The sequence below is a fragment of the Artemia sp. Qi Xiang Cuo genome, chromosome 3 (assembly GCF_049724085.1).
Source record: "Artemia sp. Qi Xiang Cuo chromosome 3, ASM4972408v1, whole genome shotgun sequence".
NCBI lineage: Eukaryota > Metazoa > Arthropoda > Branchiopoda > Anostraca > Artemiidae > Artemia > Artemia sp. Qi Xiang Cuo.
In genome coordinates, this window is record NC_142796.1 from 7,100,844 (window position 1) to 7,121,993 (window position 21,150).

General features: G+C 35.1%; 1 protein-coding gene across 1 annotated transcript in view; it reads right to left on the reverse strand.

Annotated features, from left to right (window-relative positions):
- Positions 1-21,150, reverse strand: part of Cht6 (Chitinase 6) — a 152,138-nt gene continuing 130,988 nt past the window's right edge. Inside the window, exons 14-17 of the mRNA XM_089108442.1 lie at positions 18,005-18,142; positions 15,066-15,327; positions 8,490-8,814; positions 1-687 (exon numbers count right to left, since the gene is read on the reverse strand). Coding sequence (XP_088964568.1) covers positions 191-687; positions 8,490-8,814; positions 15,066-15,327; positions 18,005-18,142 — 1,222 coding nt within the window. The 3' untranslated portion in view covers positions 1-190. The remainder of the gene's footprint in view (positions 688-8,489; positions 8,815-15,065; positions 15,328-18,004; positions 18,143-21,150) is intronic.

Genomic DNA, 21,150 nt, shown 5'->3' on the forward strand with positions numbered 1-21,150 from the left:
TTGTAGTAAATTATATATATTAATCATCATAATATTTAACAACTATTTATATAAAATAAGTAAATATTCACGGTTCACTAAATCGAGTAAAACTTCAACTTCTTTAAAACGTTTGAAAATTCCACTAGAAAATTGGCAATGAGCACTTAAAGACTATAAAATATATATTTAAAGCATATTTATATCACACCTATTGCGGACATCGCTGAGGATTACCCCAGTTGCAAAGTCCCCCAACAGGGTCAAAAGTCAGTTCTTTTGGACATGTATAGACCCACGCTCTTACAGCTCCTGAGTCAACTCGAGCACAATTTATAAATTTTTTACAGCTACCAGGATAGGGGAAATTGCCAACATCGAAACATGTTACGCGTCCATTTACGATCTTGACTTTTTCTATTTTATTTTCTTTAAAATTGTCAACAGCTTCATCATCATCACTTTCATCATAATAGTCAGTATCACTTTCACTTAGGAGTGGATCTGGAGTGGGTTGCTGCTGTCTTTGACGAAGAGGTGAGTCAGCAATTCTTCTTGGCAAACTTGGGCGTTGAAGGCGAGTGAAGGGCTGAGGTCGTTTTTGTACAATAGGTTTCACAGCGACTTGTTCAGAACTTTGCACAATAGTCACACTGGGAACAGACGATACTTCGGCACTTTCATCAATTATTTCATCATCGTCGAAATCTGTTAAAATTATGAAATGTTAAATTCTATTTCAAAATTAAACTGCTACATATGAGTTAATTTTTATTTGTGTTTTTTATTTTCTTCTCAGCTATATTGTTTCTTCATATCATCAAACTTTATTGCATAGATTTTATAAAAAAAAAGTGATGCTGTAAGTACTTTTGAAAGTCGTGTATTCATTCACGGTTCAAAAGAAAATAAAATTTTAAGTCAATTCCAATTAATTTTAAAGTTTTGGTTAATACTAATGAGCAGTTTTAGCATTATTTGAAAAACAAAAACGAAGTTTTTCATTCGGTGCTCTTCAAATAACTAGGGCTATTCAACAAGTAGGACCTTCAAATAAATCAAAATCTGTGACAGGATTTTGAAATTAGCAATTTTAAGTAGGCGAGTAGGCTACATTAATTTAAGTGGGGGATTTGCTACTGTTGAAAATACATAACTTTATTGAAAAAAACGAGATTTGAAAATAAATATTTCATATGGTACTTTTCATCAAAGACTAAGAAAATAATGATTGATGATAAACATAATAGGAGAGGAGAGGAGAAATGAAATAAAGGCAGAAATTTTAATTTTACAGAGGAGAAATGAAATAAAGGCAGACATATAATGGAAACTTGTTAGATATAGTTTATCTAACAAGATATTCATTATCAAAAATAGCGTACACTAACAGATGTACCTTTCCATGACATAGAATAACAGATATACAAATAACGGACAGCAGATATACTGCTGATTACGTTCACTGTATATTTGATCGAAATATTCAGAATTTTTTGTCATTGTTTTTCATTGTCTAATAAAAGGAGTTATCCCTAATTTAACTGTTGTTTGGATGTAAAACATAGCAAGAGTCAAGAGAAAGAGCAAGAGTCAGTTTCTAAATACATTCTAAGGGACATGTCCCCACATAAAAAATGTAAATGTAACAAAGGCCATTGGAAGAAAAAGATTAACGCTTGTAATTTTTCATACTATAAAGTGAATAATGTTATTTTGAATACTGTAAAATAAAGTAAATACTGTGACTTTAAAAGAACAGTTTTTAATATATACATAAGGGAAAACAACCGAATTATTGAAGAATATTTCACTCATCTGGTTAGTAGTACTTGAAGCATTAATCAAGTATGAAACGAATCAAGGCCGTACCCAGGATTTTTTTTTCGGAGGGGGTTTTACTAAATTTTTTTTTGAGGGGGGGGGGGGGCTTAAACAAAAAACTAAAAAAACATACAAAATTTGGTTATGTCCATTTTTGTTACTTTTTTACGAGTCACCCAAACATTTCCGGAGGGGGGGGGGTTCAATACCCCTAACCCCCCCCCCCGGATACGGCCTTGAAATGAACGCCCATTAGACGGATTAGATATGTCTCCAAGAATGGTCCAGGTGGGCCAAATCTACACTTCAGAGCGACAAACTTTAAGATATATGATAAGATCGGTCAGAAACAAACCAAATAATTAAGTCAACATATCAAAAATATTAAAAAGAATTAAAAATAGAAGAATTTACAACGAAATTAAACACTGCTACAAATACTAACAACTCACTGCAGTACAAAGCAGCCTGAGACCAATACAGCTACACAAGCTCCTCCTTCATCCCAATATATTCAAATCCCTCCTTCTTATTCCCTCCAAGGAAGTTCCCATTTCACTTAAATTTTTCCTAATGACATCTTCTTACGCCATGCGGGGACAACCAACCCATTCAGGGAATAGAGCTAATAAGAACACAAAGAGGAGAAAACAAAAATAATAGAATAAATAACAAGAGAGAGTGACACTAGCGAGATGGCTCATTAAATATTTCTGTAGTGATATAGGGGGCACAGGTTTTTAAGAAACTTAGTTAAGAGAAAAAATACAGAAAGAAAGTTCAAAATCAGTGAAACAAACTTTGCACAATAAGTCTTAAAAAAGGAATGATGATTTTTGTTGAAGCAGAACTAATAAGGTGAAAACTGAGTAGAGAAAGCAATTTTTTGTAGGAGTAAAGCACAGTTTATAGAATTATCCAGTAAGTTTATCGCAGATCATTTCTGGTCTTCATTCTCGGTACGAACAAAAAGCTCCTCCCACTTCTTTCTGCATTAACGGGTGTTAGTCTGTTTCCGATTGTTTCCAACAAAGTGCATTATTCGTAATAGCGGGTTTCCACTTGTTTCCGATTGTTTCGCGTCTGACTTGTCTACCCGTAAAAATATCTGATGCCGCTTATGTTTCTATCTGCAAAAACGTTCTCTGGAGCACTCGCACCTTGGTCTGGGTTTTTATAATGGGTGAGATAGGGAAAAATCATACTGGATAATTATATAAACTGTGGAGTAAAGGGACTAAATATATAAAAAAAACTTTAGCTCCATCGAAAATAGTTCTGAGCCACCCTTTTTTTACTGTCTCTATTTTGTCTCAAAACTCATTGTTGATACCAGGAGGCTAGATAGGACTGGTATACTCAAGGACAACCCTTACTGCATGTCTCTCTTCCTTAGTTCTGCCCTAAGGTAATGGACCATTATGAAGAAGTGAAATAATCATTTCTTACACCACTCTGAATAGGCTGGGCCAGCTTTGCCTCTCACAGAGAGCCATTTTTTACTTGGACCGGACCGGACTCGATTTCAGTCCGATCCAAATGAAACAATTGGTCAAAGTGATCAAAGACTTGGAAGCCTAATCAAACAGTTCGTGGTAACGAACTGTAAGTAAGGAGCGACCCGGCTCAATAGTAACCGAAACTCTAAAAAACAGGATTTTTATACCAATAGATACATAAAAAGAATAACATTTTAATATTGATTTCAAATATGTAAGTTTTATCAAGCTTAGTTCTACCCAACAAAAGTTACGGGCCTGAGAAAATTTGGCTGATTTTCGAAAAAAGGAAAGACCACCTAAAAACTATAGTACCTTAATGGAAATTACACCATCAGATTCAGCGTATAAGAGAACCCTACCGTAGATGTTTCAAACTCATATCTGCACAAATGTGGAATTTTGTATTTTTTACCAGAAGAAATATCACGGATGCTTGTTTATTTGTTTTTTCTTTTTTTTCCCAGGGGTGATCGTATCGATCCAGTAATCCAATAATATCGCGAGAAGGCTCATTTAGACGGAAATTAAAAGTTCTACTGCCCTTTATAAGTGATAAAAAAATGGAGGGCAACTAGGCCCCCTCCCATGCTCATTTTTTCCCAAAGGTCATCCGATCAAAATTTTAAGACAGCCATTTGGTTCAGCATGGTCGAAAATATTATAAATATGTCTTTTAGGATGACTTAATCCCCCAAAGTCCCCGGGGAGAGGGCTGAAAGTTATGAACTTTACCCAATGTTTACAGATAGTATTGGTTATTGGGAAGTATACAGACGTTTTCAAGGGGGATTTTTTCTGGTAGTGGGAGGGGGGTTGTTAGTTATGTGGGAGGATCTTTCCATGGAGGAAGTTTTCATGGGGGAAGGGACATTGCTATGAAGGGGGCGCCAGATTTCCCAGCATTATTTAAAAAAAACGATCAGAAATTCAATAAAAAAATAAACAAGTTTTTCGACTAAAAGTAAGGAGCAACATCAAAACTCAAAACGAACAGAAATTGTGTAGTGAATGATTAGGTTCATCCACCATTCAATCCCTTATTTATCCTGCCAAAGATTTTTTAGTACTTTCTTAAGAGCTATTTATTCTAATTAACGGCCTTTGTGATTAAGGGGTAATTTTTATAGAATTGGAACAAAATTCGAAGTTTAGCGTAAAGAGCGAGGTATTGACTAGGAGCCGAAACCCCCTAATATACGTATTAAAAATATATGGATATAGAAATTCGTTATGTAAGTTAATTCGTAAGTTACGTATATTTATTACTAATAAAAACGTTCGTAAATAAAATTAAAAAACTTTCGAGAAAACATTTAACCAAAAAAAAGTAAAATTAATATGCGCATTTTTTTTTAATTATTCATGTACGGTGAGCCAAAATCAAAACCTCAATTAATTCAAAAACGTTCAAAAATTAAATTGAAAAAAAAACAAGTTTTTTTTTAACTGAAAGTAAGGAGCAACGTTAAAACTTAAAACGAACAGAAATTATTCCGTATATGAAAGGGGCTGTCCCCTCCGCAACGCCTCGCTCTTTACGCTAAAGTTAGACTCATTCTCACAACTCTATTTTTAAACAAAATAAAAAACTTTAGCGTAAAGAGCGTGGTGTTGAGGAGGGGACAGCCCCTTTCATATACGGAATAATTTCTGTTCGTTTTAAGTTTTAATGTTGCTCCTTGCTTTCAGTTAAAAAAAAAACTTTTTTTTTTTTAATTAGAGTAAAGAAAAGACAGATAGTCTCTGTGAGAGGCAAAGCTGGCATAGTTTTTCAGATCACAGATCAGACAAAAACTGTAAAACAGTTGAATCTAGGACATCTAAATTATTTAAGGGCTTGAAGGAGGGGGAATGCAATGTTTATATGTTGCATAATATTAGTATTGTAACCTCATCCGAAATCATTTGAGGTGGTAACACCCAGTAATTTTTTAACATTAAGCCACATTTAAGGGTGGATAGATGGGGTGAAAGAGGGGAGTTTTACGGAAAATAGTTGTTAAAATTGTTCATTTTAAGGATTATCCCTGATATCATCAGTAATCATCTGATATCATCTGATACCCAGTTCTGTTTCTCATTGGAGCTCAGGGATCTATGCAAATCTTTCTGTTGCTCGGGAAACATGTATGCAGCGAGGGGTCTTTGAAGCAGACCCAAAAGAATGTTTTCCAAAAGGCCCTTACTTACAGAAAAAGACGAAACATCAAGAATATAGTCGGAATTCTAATTTCTTTAAGAGACTAAGAGCAATAAATTTTGGGGAAGAAAAAATTTGGGAAATTTTGGAAGAAATTTTGGAAGAAGAAATTTTGGTGAATTAGGACCCGCACTCTCCCAATACCTCATTATTTTTAAAATTTTATCAGTATTTTCCCATGTATATTCGCGTAGTTTGCCTATCTTAGACGTTTTATGGAATTTTTCGTGACAATCCACAAACGACCTTAAAAAAAAAAAATTTCATCAAAAAGTTACTACAGAAAAGCTTTGACCTTTTTTAATTTCAAATAATTTAAGCTATGTTTCCTTGAAGATTTTTGAAGATTGTTTGGTGATCCTTGAAGATTGTTTTGTATGGTTAGGATGTTATATCAGATGTTACCTTATGGACGATACAAACAATATTAAACAAGATTTTTTTTTTTACTCTTTTTACGTTTGATCATCGTCACGGATTTGTTCAAACAACAACTATAAATAACAAAATAAACAACAACATTTCATAATATTCCCCCTGACAATTCATAACGGCATTAAAAAAAAACTTTCATCAAAAGGTTGCTACAGAAAAGCTCTGACCTCTTTTTATTTTAATCAATTTAACATAAGTTTCCTGTACTGTAGATAGTTTTGTATCTGTAGTAGCTTATATCAGGTGATTCCTCACGGACAATACAGACAACATCACACACCATTTTTTTGGACTCTTTTTACGTTTGATCATCATCTCGGGTTTCTTTAAAAACAACTATAGTTTAACACTAGTTAGATTCGCACGATTTTTTTTTTGGGGGGGGGAGACAAATAATCTAAACAAGATTTAGGGAGGGTAAATGATAAAAAAAAATTATGAGATAACTTAACAAAGAACTGCCAAGAAAATCAAGGAAATTTAGGAATTTTTTTTGTCCCACTTTCTTTTCCTCGTTTTTCTGATTGATAAAGACTTACAGGTGTAAAGCTGAAATATTTGGACTTCTATTAGTAAATGTTTTAAAAAAAATCTCAACGTTCACTCACTGCCTTAATTACAATTTTTACTCTTTATTGCATTTTCTTTCCATTTGATTTACGCATTTATTTATCTTTAATAATATGATGTAATTACTATAATAAATGGAAAAACATAAGTTCAAACTACTTGGTGGTGGTAACATGCTCTATGTCTGGTGGTGGACAAGTAGATAGATCTTTGCCTGGAGATAGTTGGCCCAGGGTTTAAACCCAGCTGCCATAGAGCAACAGAAGGTCAAGAAACGTTGTTAATCAACGAATAAATTAAGCACTATAGTACTGTTATATTAATTGCTAGTAATAATTATATTAATAATTAAAAGTTTGTAACACAGGATTTCGATTTGTCAAGTTTCTTCGTGAAAGAAAAGTAACCAAGTGTAAAAAGTCAGGTCATTGTCAAACATACCTTTGAATTACGTTTAGAAATCCTTTCAAAGTCTAGTTTGTCAACGTTCCTTATAATGTCCTCCTCTTGAACATCATCGAGCCCACCAGATGTATAAATTGACCACCAAGGATCCCATGTTTTGTCTTGTGGATGTCTTTTTTCTCGATCAGGTCGGTTTCGGTACAAGTGCTCTTTGCTCAAAGAGTCTTTAATTGACTCTAACTGGTCAAGTTTGTAAGTATAATTCTTCTGTAAGGGATCTTCACTGAAAGAAATTGAAGATCGCAGGTCTGAAGAACCATGGGCAATATCAAAGCTGTGCGGCTCATCCATTATAGCACGGCTGTATGGTTTTGTGGCCCGGTTACTAAGGCCCACATGCTTGTTATTATTAACCATTTCAGCTTGAAATTGGCTATAGTCTCTTAATTCAGTGTTTCCTTTTTTAAAGTTATCAGTCATCTGGTCGAAAGGTACTTGGTTCTTTGTCCTGTAAGTATTTTTTGAAGGGTTGAAGCTATCTTCAGCATGGATTTCATCTACCAAAGAAGGTCCAAAAAATTTAGGATCATCAAAGTCGTGGTGACTCAGCTTGTGTGGGTTGGTTACCACAGCCTTGTTTTGTGGCTGATTGGCCCAGTTACTTAAGCCCCCATTACTGTTAAATTCATTAGTCATTCCACCATCAAAGTAGTCAATCGGTTGAGTATTTTCTGGTTTAAAATCATCAGTCATTAACTCGAAAGGTGCTTGGTCCATTGTCCTGTAAGTATTTTCGGAAGAGCGGAAACTGTCTTTGGCATTGTTCTCATCTACAATTGAAGACCAAAAATCACCATAGTCGTGATGACTCAGTTCACGTGGCTTGGTTACCATAGCCTGGCTGTGTGGCTGTTTAGCCCAGTTACTGAGGCCCCCATGACTATTAAATACACCAGTAACTCCATCATCATAGTGGTTATAATCAATCAGTTTAGTATTTTCTGGTTTTAAATCGTCATTCGTTAAGTCGAAAGGTACTTGGTTCTCTGTCCTATAAGTGTTTTTGGAAGAGTGGAAACTGTTTTTTGCATAGTTTTCTTTTTGAGACGACGCCTCGATGAACATACGATCATTAAAGTCGCGATGACTGAAAAACACAGCACTGTTTGTGTCTTTATGTTTTGGAATGTACGATTTATAAGTAAAGGGTTCAAACAGCCTGATGTCTGGTCGACTATGAATATGTCTGAACCGAGTAATTTTCGATTCCTTAGGTTTGACATCAATATCATAACTTTCAACAAAGGGATTGCTGGTTTCAACATCTTTTCTTTTAAACCTTTCAAAATTTGTGGATGTTTCTATAACGGGGGGAGGATTTCTCTTTCTTTCTAATGCTTCCTTAAAAGAAGGTAATATTTTTGGTTGATTGACATCTTCAACGGCCTCAGTCTTAGATGAAGCTAAAGTAAGGTCAGTTGGTCGTCGAATTCTTACAGTTCTTTCAGTCTGTGGTAAGTCACCGTTAAAGTCATACGATTTGATATCTATTTGTCGCAAGGGAAAGCTCCTACCTTCTACATCTACAGGACTAGGGAATCTAAAGTTTAAGTCGCGCGTTTCTACAACTTCATCGTTTACTTCTGCGATAGGCTGATTAGTCGTAGATCTAGGTCGGGCTATGAAGCGTCGCTTGGAGGAAGTGGGTGGTCTGATTCTTATTGGGCCAACGGAAGTTCTTTCAGCAACTAAAGGTTCGGCAGTAGTTGTAGTGGTTGTGGAAGAAAAACGTCGTCGTGCTGGGCCACGGATTAATTTTCTTCTTGTGGTTGTTGGCTCTGCTGTAGTTACAGTGGTGGCAGGTTCAGTTGAAGTAGTTGTTCTGGTAATGGCTTCAATCTATAATGAAGATAAAACTCAACCTATTATATTAACGCATTTACAAGAACAATCGTGCCATTAAAGTTAATTGATAAGCCTCATTGATAAGGCTGATTTCAATCCTTAAATTTATTGTCTCAACTTTTAAATTACTTTCCAATAAAAATTAAAGACTACCAGCAATTTTATTGGCTTAAGCTCCACATACTTGAGTCACGTGGGGCTTGAGATTAATTGAGATTGGGCCAAAAAAATGGCAAACTCTTAGAAATTGATTTGATCATGAGTTGAAATTTCTAAGCTAGAACAAACTCTTTGTGAAAACTATTGTAGTTGAATTTCAAGGTGGAACCGAATGTCGCAATCAGTCAATCACTCAATCAATCAATTAATCTCCAATATACGCAAAAAACCGATTCATACTTCTAGCCCCACAAAAGGGTCTATGGCCTCCATATGTAGAGGGGAAAACAAGATAACTGAATCAGCATATATATATATATATATATATATATATATATATATATATATATATATATATATATATATATATATATATATATATATATATATATATATATATATATATATATATATATATATATATATATATATATATATATATATATATATATATATATATATATATATATATATATATATATATAAAAATAACCGCTCAAATGAAAAACTGTCGCCTACCATTCAAATTGCCAAATCAATTGGGCTTGAGACTTCGATTAATTAGTTTAACGGATATTGGTTTTTTTTTTGTCGTTTTTCAGTTTATATCAATGTTTTTCTCCTAATATCTCTTTCCCTTGTGTCTTCCTTTTTCTTCTATCGTCCTATTTACCAGCCTAAATGATTTTTACGATTTTTAATATCTTCTTAGTTTTATGCGTTTCACACTGTATAAATAATTTTAGTAATATTTAAAGACAGGACTTTATTTATATTTTTATAAGACTTTGAGCACTGATTTTTCTTTGACGGTTATTAGCCCAAAAATTAGTTCTAGAGGGAAAGAGGAAAGATTTAAAAAATAGATTTCTTATCAAAAAGCATCATATGCTTTTCCAAATTTTATAATTTTTTCCTCTTTGTATATTTTTTGTCGCCCAGTACGAAGGATTTAAGACTGTTCTCCTCAGTTTCCAACCATCGTTATTAAAGACATCTGTTTCCTCAGTGAGACTACTTTAAGATCTCACTAGTACCTTGTATATATGGGGGTACTACCATACTATCCATATTATTGTATATATTTTCCTGAGGATTGAGATTAGGAACCAACATCTCCTTATTTTGATACCTTTAAGTTTCTTGAGTGCCGTAATTAGCAAGCTACTAACCCATCCTTACATCCAAAGAGACCCAAATCGAAGAAGAATCGATTTCAGTTTTACTGCTAAATTTTGAAGAATTTTAGTTAATTGAGGGCATTATTGCTAAATTGCATTATTGGTGTCGGTTTTTAAAAAATTGAGAATTTGACAGTTCGATAAGAAAAAACAATTTATATTTTTTAAGATACTTTAAGACATTTCCATATTTGTTCTTTCGCTACTTCTCATGTAATTTCTCTAAACGGTTTTTAAGACCCTTCTAAATCCCCACGACCTGAAATATTAATGCGCCCCAGTTTTCTTTCTTCTTTAACATTGACTTCTGTTTCCCCAGTGGAACAGTTTTCGCAAGCAACCACCTAACTTGTACCTTATATATAAGACGGTAATATCATACTATCAAGAGCGTATCCAGTATTTTTGTTTGGGGGGGGGGGGAGTTTAATTCTTTTTAAATACATCACGAGTTTGCTTATATGCATTTTTGTTACGTTTTTACGAGTCGTAGAAAAAGTTCGTGGGGACGGGGGTAGCTCCCCTAATACTTAATAGCAAAGGACTAATTAGACTAACCAGCGTTCTAAGATTCAAACTGTCAAGTTCCGCGCCATCTCATCAAAGAACTGAAGGCACCTTGAATTTGGCAGAAATAAAGAAATAAAAAATTCTCCTAAAAGCATCGCGTTACGTTAAAAAATGATACTTGAAAGTATGGGGGTGGGGGGGGATGTAAGACCTTTCATTTGCTGGCCAAAATTTTGCCAAATACTCTTCGAATTTAATTTTGGACAATAGTGTCAGACAAGAACAGCAATATTTTAGAAATAATATATATAAATGTACATCCCTAAAGCAAGGATATGTCCTGTCATGGGCGTAGGCAGCATCTTGTGTAGAGGGGGGCAGCCGCTTCTGTGATGGAAGGGGGAGGGGTCTTACTAATACTTCCCGAGGTCCTTTGAATATAGGTCTTTAGAAACTAGTCATTCTATATTTCACTAAAACTCGGCCTTTAACATTTTCCATGTTCTACTTTTCCTGCAACAGTATAATATAAGAGACCCTCTATCCTACTTCCAATTTCCAGAAAACATAAACACCACAAAAGCGATTTGACACAAATCACATTATGGATAGATAACAGCTTCTTCTAAGAATTCAATTCAAAAGTTTACAGTTGAACAAAATTAAATATCAAAATTGGTATAGGGAAGACCGGCCCACGTTTAGCCAAAGCAAACAGTTTCAATATAAAAACCTAGGCGGCTTCTGGTGGATTATAAAAGCTCTGACAGATGGCAGTGTATGTATTTAAAATGTCTCACCTTAATTAATACTTTTACCAAAAATATCAGATTGGATCAGGTTTTATGGTCATTAACTCTGGAATTTTTTTTTCAATTTTGTCTGAAAGCCTACGCCTAATTACGAATACTAGAAAACTCGCGTTGTAAACTCACATTGTATTCTTTTATTATTTGCCTGTTTTTGGCAGCTTCCGAGACGTGCCATCTTCACCAGTTTCCTGTTAGTTTTTTTTCATCCTGCGGGATAGCGAACTCCCATGTTCGGCCACAATACCCGAGGTAAATTCGGCAGGCCGTACCAAGGTGTCCAAAAGTGGGCTATGCTTGTAAAAGCTGTGTAAACAGCATATTTAAAGGTTGAAGGCAAGGTTAAAACCCAAAACTGTTAATTCTGGCATTGTTTAATCCTGTCTGACCAGTAGGTAAACTGAAATTCTATTCTTTCCTGTTAAATTTCGTTCAAGATAAAATGCTTAAAAGTAAAACAGATGAGAAAAGAATGGAAGGTGACTGTGATACAAAAGAAAATAAAACAGCAGTTTTTTCTGTCTTATTCTACAAGAAGTCAGTGGGATTCTCGGGAAGTGCCATAGGTGTCCTTAGAGGAACGCTGCAAGACTACATAAAAAAAGTTGAGATGCTGAATATCCCTCTAAAAAGTCTGGACCTGAGTTTCTTTACACCCTGTCAAAACATATGATAAATATTTACAGAGGAACAAGCAAAAGGACTAAATACTTACTTGAAAACGATAGCTGATATGCTTTCGACTGTATTCCCCTAGAAGCGTGTAAATTTGCATACACTTATACCATTATTAAGAGTATAAAAGTACCAAATAACGGAAATGCAAAGGAAGTAGAGACAGTGGAGTAATTACAGGTAAAGATTGGTACTATGGTTTTATGGATCACCTTAAAACTCTCAGTAAGAACGCCAGAGGGTACAAGCCTATGACGAACAACTGCTTTCAACCGTCACAGTGCAGGAGCTTTCTTTAACCACCTGGAGCAAGGCCCATATAAATACATTTTCAGACCAAAGACATTTGAAATTTTGATGAATCAGGTCTGAAAAAATCCACAAGCCTGGTAAAATCATTGCACAGCGAGGCCAGAAGTAAGTAGGGAAGGTCACGTCAGCAGAAAGAGGTCAGTTGACCACAATTTGTGCTGGTGCTAATGTGTTGGGAGCACAGTCCCTCCTCTACTCATTTCCCCACAAAAACAGTGTCCTGAAATCTTACTCAGGGGGGCTTTACCAGGAACCATCACGATCAGCTCAAAAAATACTTCTGGCTGGATGATTGCCTCTCATTCTTTGCTTTACTTGCAGCATTTTATCAATCAAGTCAAACCCTCCAAACAGTCACCTGTACCTTTGAAATTAGAACATTAGATCAGCCGAAATACCATTTAATTGCTTGATCTAGCTAAAAAATAATAGTGTTGTCCTTTTAACTGTCCTTCCCCACACTACTCACAAACTACAACCTCTAGAAATGATAGTCATAGGGCGCCTTAAGGACTACTGCAACCAGGAAGCCGCAAGTTTTATGACTGCCCACAAATGTAAAACTATATCAGTGTATAGCATTGCTGAGCTGCTGGGGAAAGCATATCCAAAGGCTTTCACTCCTGAGAATATAATCAGTGGAATCAGAGCAAGTGGTGTCTACCTCACAAACAGAGATGTTTTCAAGGATTATCAGTTCTTTTTGTCATATGTCTCAGACAAAATGCCTGCTACATCTAGTGAAGCACTTACCAGAGAAGTTTCTATGCTCAGCGCAAGTCCTGTGCGACATTTAGACTCCTTTAACATAAACCCTGAAACAGAAGCAGCACAGGTTCTGTCTCTAAATGAGAAGCAAAAGTCAACAGATGATTCGTTAAAGAGATCGTCCAAGCAAACCCCTTTCCAAAAGGCTCAACAAGAAAAATCAACAGGAAAAAAATATGAAAAAGTCAGAGGTGCTCAGTGACACCCCCATGAAAGAATGCATTACTGCTAGGATAAAAGCTGTATCTGCCAAAAAGCCCAAGTCCTGGAAAGGAAGAAAGTCAGACAAGTGAAAAGACTAAAAAGCAAAAGGCGTGTCTCTGGCAACAAGAGTTACAGTTAGAGTGACGATTCTGAGGTAGATGATCCGGAGTATTTCTACTCCGGATCGATGATCCGTAGATGATCCTGGATCGATGATGAGCGGAGTATTTCTAATTGTCTTTTTTAAGGATGACATTGAATGAGTTACTTTTGCTTTGGCATGCTCAGCAACCTCTTATCGCTTGAATCAACTCATAGAGAATTAAACAAGTCAAAATCAGCCGATCCTGGGCCAATCTCCTATCTATATATTGGACCGAAAATCAATATTGAAGATCGAAACGTAAATGTTGATATCGCAAACGATATTAGGAAATTTCTGTTCCAGCTTTTTTTCCAGCTTTTTCCAGCTTTTTTAATCATCTACCAGGTAACATCCAACAAAAAATTCCAACAGTCGAAAAGTTCTCGCTAATATCTAGCGTAAATTTGAAGTTCAAGGGGGGGGGGGCAGCTGCCTTCCCCTGCCCCCCCCCCTCCCTACGCCCATGTGTCCTGTCTCCTTTTCTCTTCATACTGGTTATAGACTACATCCTCCGCGGATGCACAAATTACGGAATCCCAATCAGAAGCAAAAAGAGGATTGCAGCTATAAAATTCTCAGACGAAACCAGTCTCTTCGAATCAGACAAGCAGAAACTCCAACAGTTCTTGGTTGTTGTGAGAGAAACTGCACTGCTGTTTGGCCTCAAGATAAATGCATCAAAAACTAAAAGTATAGCAGTCACGGGATCCCCCCTCAACATAAAGTGTGTCATTGAGGATATAGAAAAGGTTGTTCAGTTTAAATATCTGGGAAGCACAATAGAGAACACAGGGACAATAGACAAAGAGATCCATACTCGTATTGGGCAGGCTAGTGGCTCGTTTACCAGATTTAAACAGATTTGACGCTCACAGAAGTTCTCAAACCGACTAAAACTTCGAGTTTTCATTAGTAATGTCCTCCCAGTTATGCTCTATGGAAGCGAATTCTGGGAGTTAAATCGGTAGCAAGAGAAGATAATCCAAGCCTTTGAGAATAATCGTCTTCGAAGAATCCTCAACATAAACTAAACACAACGCGTCTCGAACCAGACAATACGCCAAATTACTGAGCAATCCCTAGTCGTCGACATGAACAGGACCCAAAGATGGAAATACTTGGGAAATATTTTACGAATGAAAGAATACCGAACACCGAAGTCCATCCTCTAGTGACAACCAGCGGGAACGTGGCAAAGGGGAAAACCAAAAAACACACTACGCAGAAATTTACCAGAGGGACCTTCTCAGCGCGAATACGTCCATACAACCTCATTGGGAAGACGTTATGGAAGCAGCCCATTTGAGGGACGACTGCCGTCTCTTTTTGATGCCCTGGATGCCTCCAGAGGCACAGGAGGATGTAAGGTCTAAGGTTAGGATATATAAATGTAACCACATATACATATTTTCCTAGATTTTTGCGATCAAATTTAACTTCATAAAAGATAGAGGGAGATACAAATGAGAAACGTATAGTTACCTCCACTTCAGCTTCTTCACTAGAAATATCTGTGATAACAGATGGCCTCCTTTGCAAGTTCACACTTTTCGGTGTCGCTTTTATGGATACAATATCATCTTCATAATATTCATAACTATCTAAAAAATCATCTTTTGGAGATACTGGTAGTTCGTCTTCTTCTCTAAAATCAGTTTTTAATTCTTCTGAGTCCTGAGATATGAATTGCTCAATAACTGGAGTTGTTGATGGTTCCTCTGAGGTTGAAGACGGTATCGGCCGACTAAAAAACAAATGTCATTATACCTATTGTACTATCGATGATAGTGATACAATCTTGACGCATTCTCTTCAATCCTACTCCCTCTGACATGTATTTTTCTGGCATCACTACACAACGCCATACAAACACGTTAGGTGAACCTAATGCATTTTCCTGTATATTCTGTGTTGTCAGCCTCAAGTCCTGTTTTTATTTGGCAAATTACGGAAAAAGCAACAACAAAATCAGCCAATTGAAAACCCCATTTTCCTATGCTGCGTCGATAAAAACATTTTCTGGCATTTTCAATGGTCATGCACATAATGCACTTTTGTCCACAAATCTCTACCGAAACATGGGAAAAAGGAAATATAATAAATGATATAAATAAAGAAGATTGGTAAGAGCGGTCCTAAAATTATATGAACATATAAGTGATCAAAGTTTGCCAAACAACGTATCAATTAAATTAAATTAATAAATTCATTATTAATTAATTAACGTTCAACCTTCTGTTCTGGTCGTAAAATGCCAAATGAGAACAGGACTCTACCTGGCCTTATTTTGAATGGTGATGTTCATTGTATTGAAATAGTGTTTTTTAAATATGTATCTTATGGAATTAAAATTTAAAATGAATGGTACTTACAGGCTATTCCATAGACTGTTCTTTTGTTGAAATAAATAAGACCTTGGAACCATTTGTAATAATTTAAGCATTTTACATAGCCTTGTTAGAACAGCATATTTTTCGGAAAAATTTTACTTTTGACGATATACAAAGCAGATGTTTTTATTCTGTATTTTATTGTTCGTTGTCCGTTGAGAGCCAAAACATTCGCATTTTTGGCAAGAAAAGTCCACATTTCTTAAGATGATCAGGTGACTTCTTAGGCAGAAGAGCTCAGTATTATGTTACTTACTTAATCGATTGGTTGACAATATTGTCATTCACTGTATGTCCAATATTAATGATTTTAATTGAAATTTAGAAAACCAAAACATATAAGAAACTGAAAATTATCTCTGACCTATTTTTCTAATCCCCTGTCCAGCCCCAAGTCCCAAGTTCCACAACGCGATTGAATTTATTTCCTTAGTTTCATCAGGATTAGTCAACTCAGATCTAGCTGTGTCTAGGTAGTATAATTAACAGGAGCGCGGAATTACGGGGAGGGGGGGGTTTGTAGGTAAAAAAAAGTCCTGTTTGGATTAAAAAAAAGATTTATAACTAATCTATCCTTTCCTTTTGCTAAAAAGCAGAGCCGGACTTACAAAGCCCCCTTCCCGACTTTAATATAAGCAAAAAGAGCCAAATAAATGGGTAATTTCCCAGCCGCAGCCCCCCAGGTCATGGCACCCGAAACAACAGCCCCAGCCCCCCCCCCTCTCCTGGGAACGGCTCTGGCTAGAAGGCTAGACTAATATCTTTTCAGGTAAAAAGAAGTCATCATCAAGAGGTATTAATTTATTTTTTTAATTAATTGATTAATAATTAATAATTAATTAACTAATAATTAATTAATTAAAATTAATCAATTAATTAAAATTAATTAATTAATTTAATTTAATTGATACGTTGTTTGGTAAAATTTGATCACTTATATGTTCATATAATTTTAGGACCGCTCCTACCACTCTTCTTTATTTATATCATTTATTATATTTCCTTTTTCCCATGTTTCGGTAGAGATTTGTGGACAAAAGTGCATTATGTGCATGACCACTCCCCTAGGACAGTCAATGTTTTACAATCCTTATAAATTGGTTTGCATTTTAATAACTGTATCTACATTTAATTTATTATTATAATTTTGTTTATTATTTTGTTTAATATAATTTATATAATTTATTTAATTTATTATGCTGCATTATGTTTATTTCATCAATTGATGGGTAATTTTTTAATATAATAATCAAAAATTTAAGTACATACACATATTTTAACGAGTTTTGAGAGCCTCCTGCCTTGTGAATATACCTTTAGCCCCTAGTTCACTTTTCTGGATATTTCGATCAAGATCAAGTTCATAACAAATAGAAGGGGATACAAAATAATTACATACTGTTATCTACGTTGATATTTTACAGTTATGCTGTTATTTTGTACCAACAACAATATTTTGTTAATTGTTGTTTTTTTATGTTTTACTCTTGAATGTTGTCTTGTTTCTTTCTTGTATTTTTGAAAATATATGTTTTATTTTATTATGAAGGGTATAGAATTATGGGATTTAGTTTGTTTTTGTTTTGGAAGATATTTGATTCGCTTTAAATCAAGTTGTAATTGTTTGTCGGTTGGTGAGTGTGACCCCACAGTATGGATATTGTTATGTAGTTGGTGCTCTCGTATCAGTATTATTATTACATTATATTTTATTTCGGTTTTAATTATTCATATTTTTTCTCTTTTTTTTCTCTTTCTTATTATAGTGAATCTAAATGATGTTGTATGTATCCGTTTTTTCTGATTCACTTCACGTCAACCGTTTGGCATTTGGTGAATCATATTGATTTTTGAATGTAGAATGTTATTATTCTTAAACAAATACATTGAAATTGAATTAAATTCAATTAAAATTGTCGATTCGAAAAAAAAATTCAAAGTGCTTTCATAAATGAATTACACAATAAATAAAATGTAAATTATGCAATAGTAAAAATAATAATAATAACAACCTGAATTTAAATCACTTACTTCCTTCTGATTGTTTGATACTGTCGAGGCTTGGCATCAATGGTGTCATGTTGATTAAAAGTTGGGTCAAAATCAGTTTTTTCCAATATTTCCTTTGGAACAGAGCCACCTACTGGACCCCTTCGAGAATTACTTGCCCTTTAAAAGAAGAAAAAGTAATGAGCTTTGTTTGCAATTATTACTAAATTACACTAATTACATTACACTAATTACACTAAATTACACTAATTACACTAATTACAAATTTTTAATCATATGAAAATAAGAAGAAAGCAGAGAAAGAATAGGAAAGGTTCCGTTGATGTGTCCTTGAGGCTTTTCTCCTAATAGTCGGGTATAGTGTAAGACAAATTACACTATATAGCCTTTTTATTGTCATGCCCCCCTAACAATGTTTAGGCACCTGTGCAGGATGGAGGGGGAGGGGTTTAGGACCTATATCTCCTTTCTAAGTCTAAATATTTCTACATTTTTATTTTTATGCTTTTTATATTATTCTCCCCGCTGTGATATATTGTTTCGACGGCCAGACCAGACATGTTCTCAGGAAGTTACAATTATTTAATTGCTATATCATGGATTTCTAAGGATAAGGATTTCTCGGATTGTTTTTGGGGAGGATGGATAGAAAATAATTAATGTTTATTTATAATTTGAACAAGAAGTACCCATATATCTTTCTGAACAATCTTGGAATTGGAGGGGGAGAGCTCTTCCCCCTCCCTATATACGTGCCCGATTGATATGCTGCGTAAAAATTTGAAGTACTTAATTAGATTTTCCTTAAAAAATTCACATAAAAGGTTAAAAACTTCCCTATAATAGCAAACAATAACAGAAACCCCGTGATCGTTCAACCATAATAAAGTCAAGAACATTATTTAATATTACTACTACTGCTAGTAACTCACCGCAGCACCAAGCCGCTTGAGGCCAACACAGCTACGAAAGCTCCTCCTCCGTCCTAATCTATTCAAAGCCTCCGTCTTTACAACATCTAAGGAAGTTTCCATTTCCCTTAAATTTTTCTTTACAACATCCTCCTACACCAACCGCGGACACCCTGATTTCCGTTTAGCTCCTAGATGGATGGCCGAAAAGGCCATCCATCTTCGGTGAAGAAAAATAGTTTCTTATATTTATTAGGTATATTCAATTGAAAAGGAAAAACGAAAGAATTCAAAAGGAAAGCATGATCATTGGTTGTGGAAACCTTTCAGAACTGAAGTACATCCTTCAACAAAAATAGACGTTGAAAGTATGGTTAATTGGGTCGTTCAAGCGTCGTTCCAGCTATTGAGGCTTGTCAAAGAATGGGCTCTCTGTCTTTAAAAATGGGTTGGAAAGTCTATAAAAGTAGTGAGTCGCATCACAAGATGCCTGAGCTGACAAACTGGTCATCCCAAACTACTGGAATGTTGCCGAGGTCAAGAATGTTGGACCCAAAATTCCACAAAATGGAGCCAAAATTGAAGGAACTGCAACTAAGAATTTCAAGAAATGTCAAGAATGTGCAAAATGGAGCCGAGCTTGCATGAAAAGTAACCAAGATTCCCAGTAAAAATAATCTTACACAAAAATAAAAAAAAATGCGAGAAACTGCCAGAAACTGCGAATATTGAGTCAAAAACTGCAAGCATTGTCACCAATAATTCCAAGAAATTCCATTGAGAATGGACAACATGGAGCCAAGAAAGTATCTTGGATATTTGACATAACTCATTATTTTTGTGCAATATTGATTGTCGTTCTATTTTTTTAAAAAAAGAAAAGGATTTGCAGAATATGATGGCCAAGAACCGTAAGTTGTCGGTTTTTACTTTCAACCAATTAGAGCCTGAGATTAATAAGACCAAAGCCCAAGTTGGTCTGCGAAAAAAGAGTCAATGCCATCTTACATTTTGGGTAGAACTTAAAGCAGTACACTTTTTAAATCAGCCATATTCCAGTTCAGAGTCACCGCATAGACTAATTTCTATTATTCCCCTTTTTCTCACCATGATTAGTGGGTAAGTAACTTGAGATCATTACTCCAGGAGCTAAAAGCCTTCTGAGCAATTGGAATTAATCCCTGTCCTGAAGGTCATATGATTGCAAATCCAGCATGTTAACCGCTAGGGTAGGACCCAAGTTCAAAAGAATATGTAACCCTCCTCAATTCTTAGTTTAAAGAACATTTCACCAAATAGAAAAATAGCTCTATTTATAGACATTTTTTGAGCCCTAAATCAGCTAACGAAGTTTAGCTAGGAGAGAAGAAGCACTGTCCCTGCAGAAAACTCCTTACCAACCTTAAATTAAAATCCTCAGAAGCGTACTTAAGACAGAGATTCAATAGAAAACGACGTGTGTCAAAGAGGAGGACGAAAGGATTTTTTATTAGGAGGTGCTGGGGATGAGGAGATGGGACTTAGCTGGATTTTACGCAGTTTTCCTACTGCTCAAACGATTTTCTCCAGCCGAAAAATGTAACAATTTATCAAAGATCTGATAGGAGTCAAACTCTTTGTATACATTAAATAACTGGACGTTTAAGGGAAGGTCTTTTCATGAGATTCGTCTAAAGATCCTACCTCCCTCCCTTTGCCGAACAATTGATACATTGTGGTCTAAAATATGGTTTTTCATGTTGTGGCCGAAGTTTTCCAGAACAGAGTAAACTGAGATCCTCGGCTACTTTATCTGCAATACCGGCTCCATTTGGTGCATTCTCAGTGACAATGCTTGGAGTTCTCGGTTGCTATTCCGGTATTCTGGGCTCCGTTTTTGCAAATCTCGGCAAAACTTTCGCTCTGTATATATTTAGTTTAACTATTTTTTTTTTTTTTAATTTGACATTTTAATAAACATTGGTATTAGAAGGGCAATATTTTTAATTCATTTTTTATCTTTTTTACTGAGCATCATTTTTTTACACATGTATTCAAATAAGCATTTGAATTAGCCTTTCTAGGAAAGCTTTACCAATATTGCTTTCAATCAGAAATAGCAGCTGTAATAAGCCAAATAACAAATTGCTATTCTGCGGTAAAATTGACCTCAGACTTTAAAAGAAGAAGGTGAAACTTTAGTTAAAAAACTATAAAAATCTGAAAATATTTATTTTAAGAACAATTTTGTTCTTAAAATCCAAACGGCAATTTTGA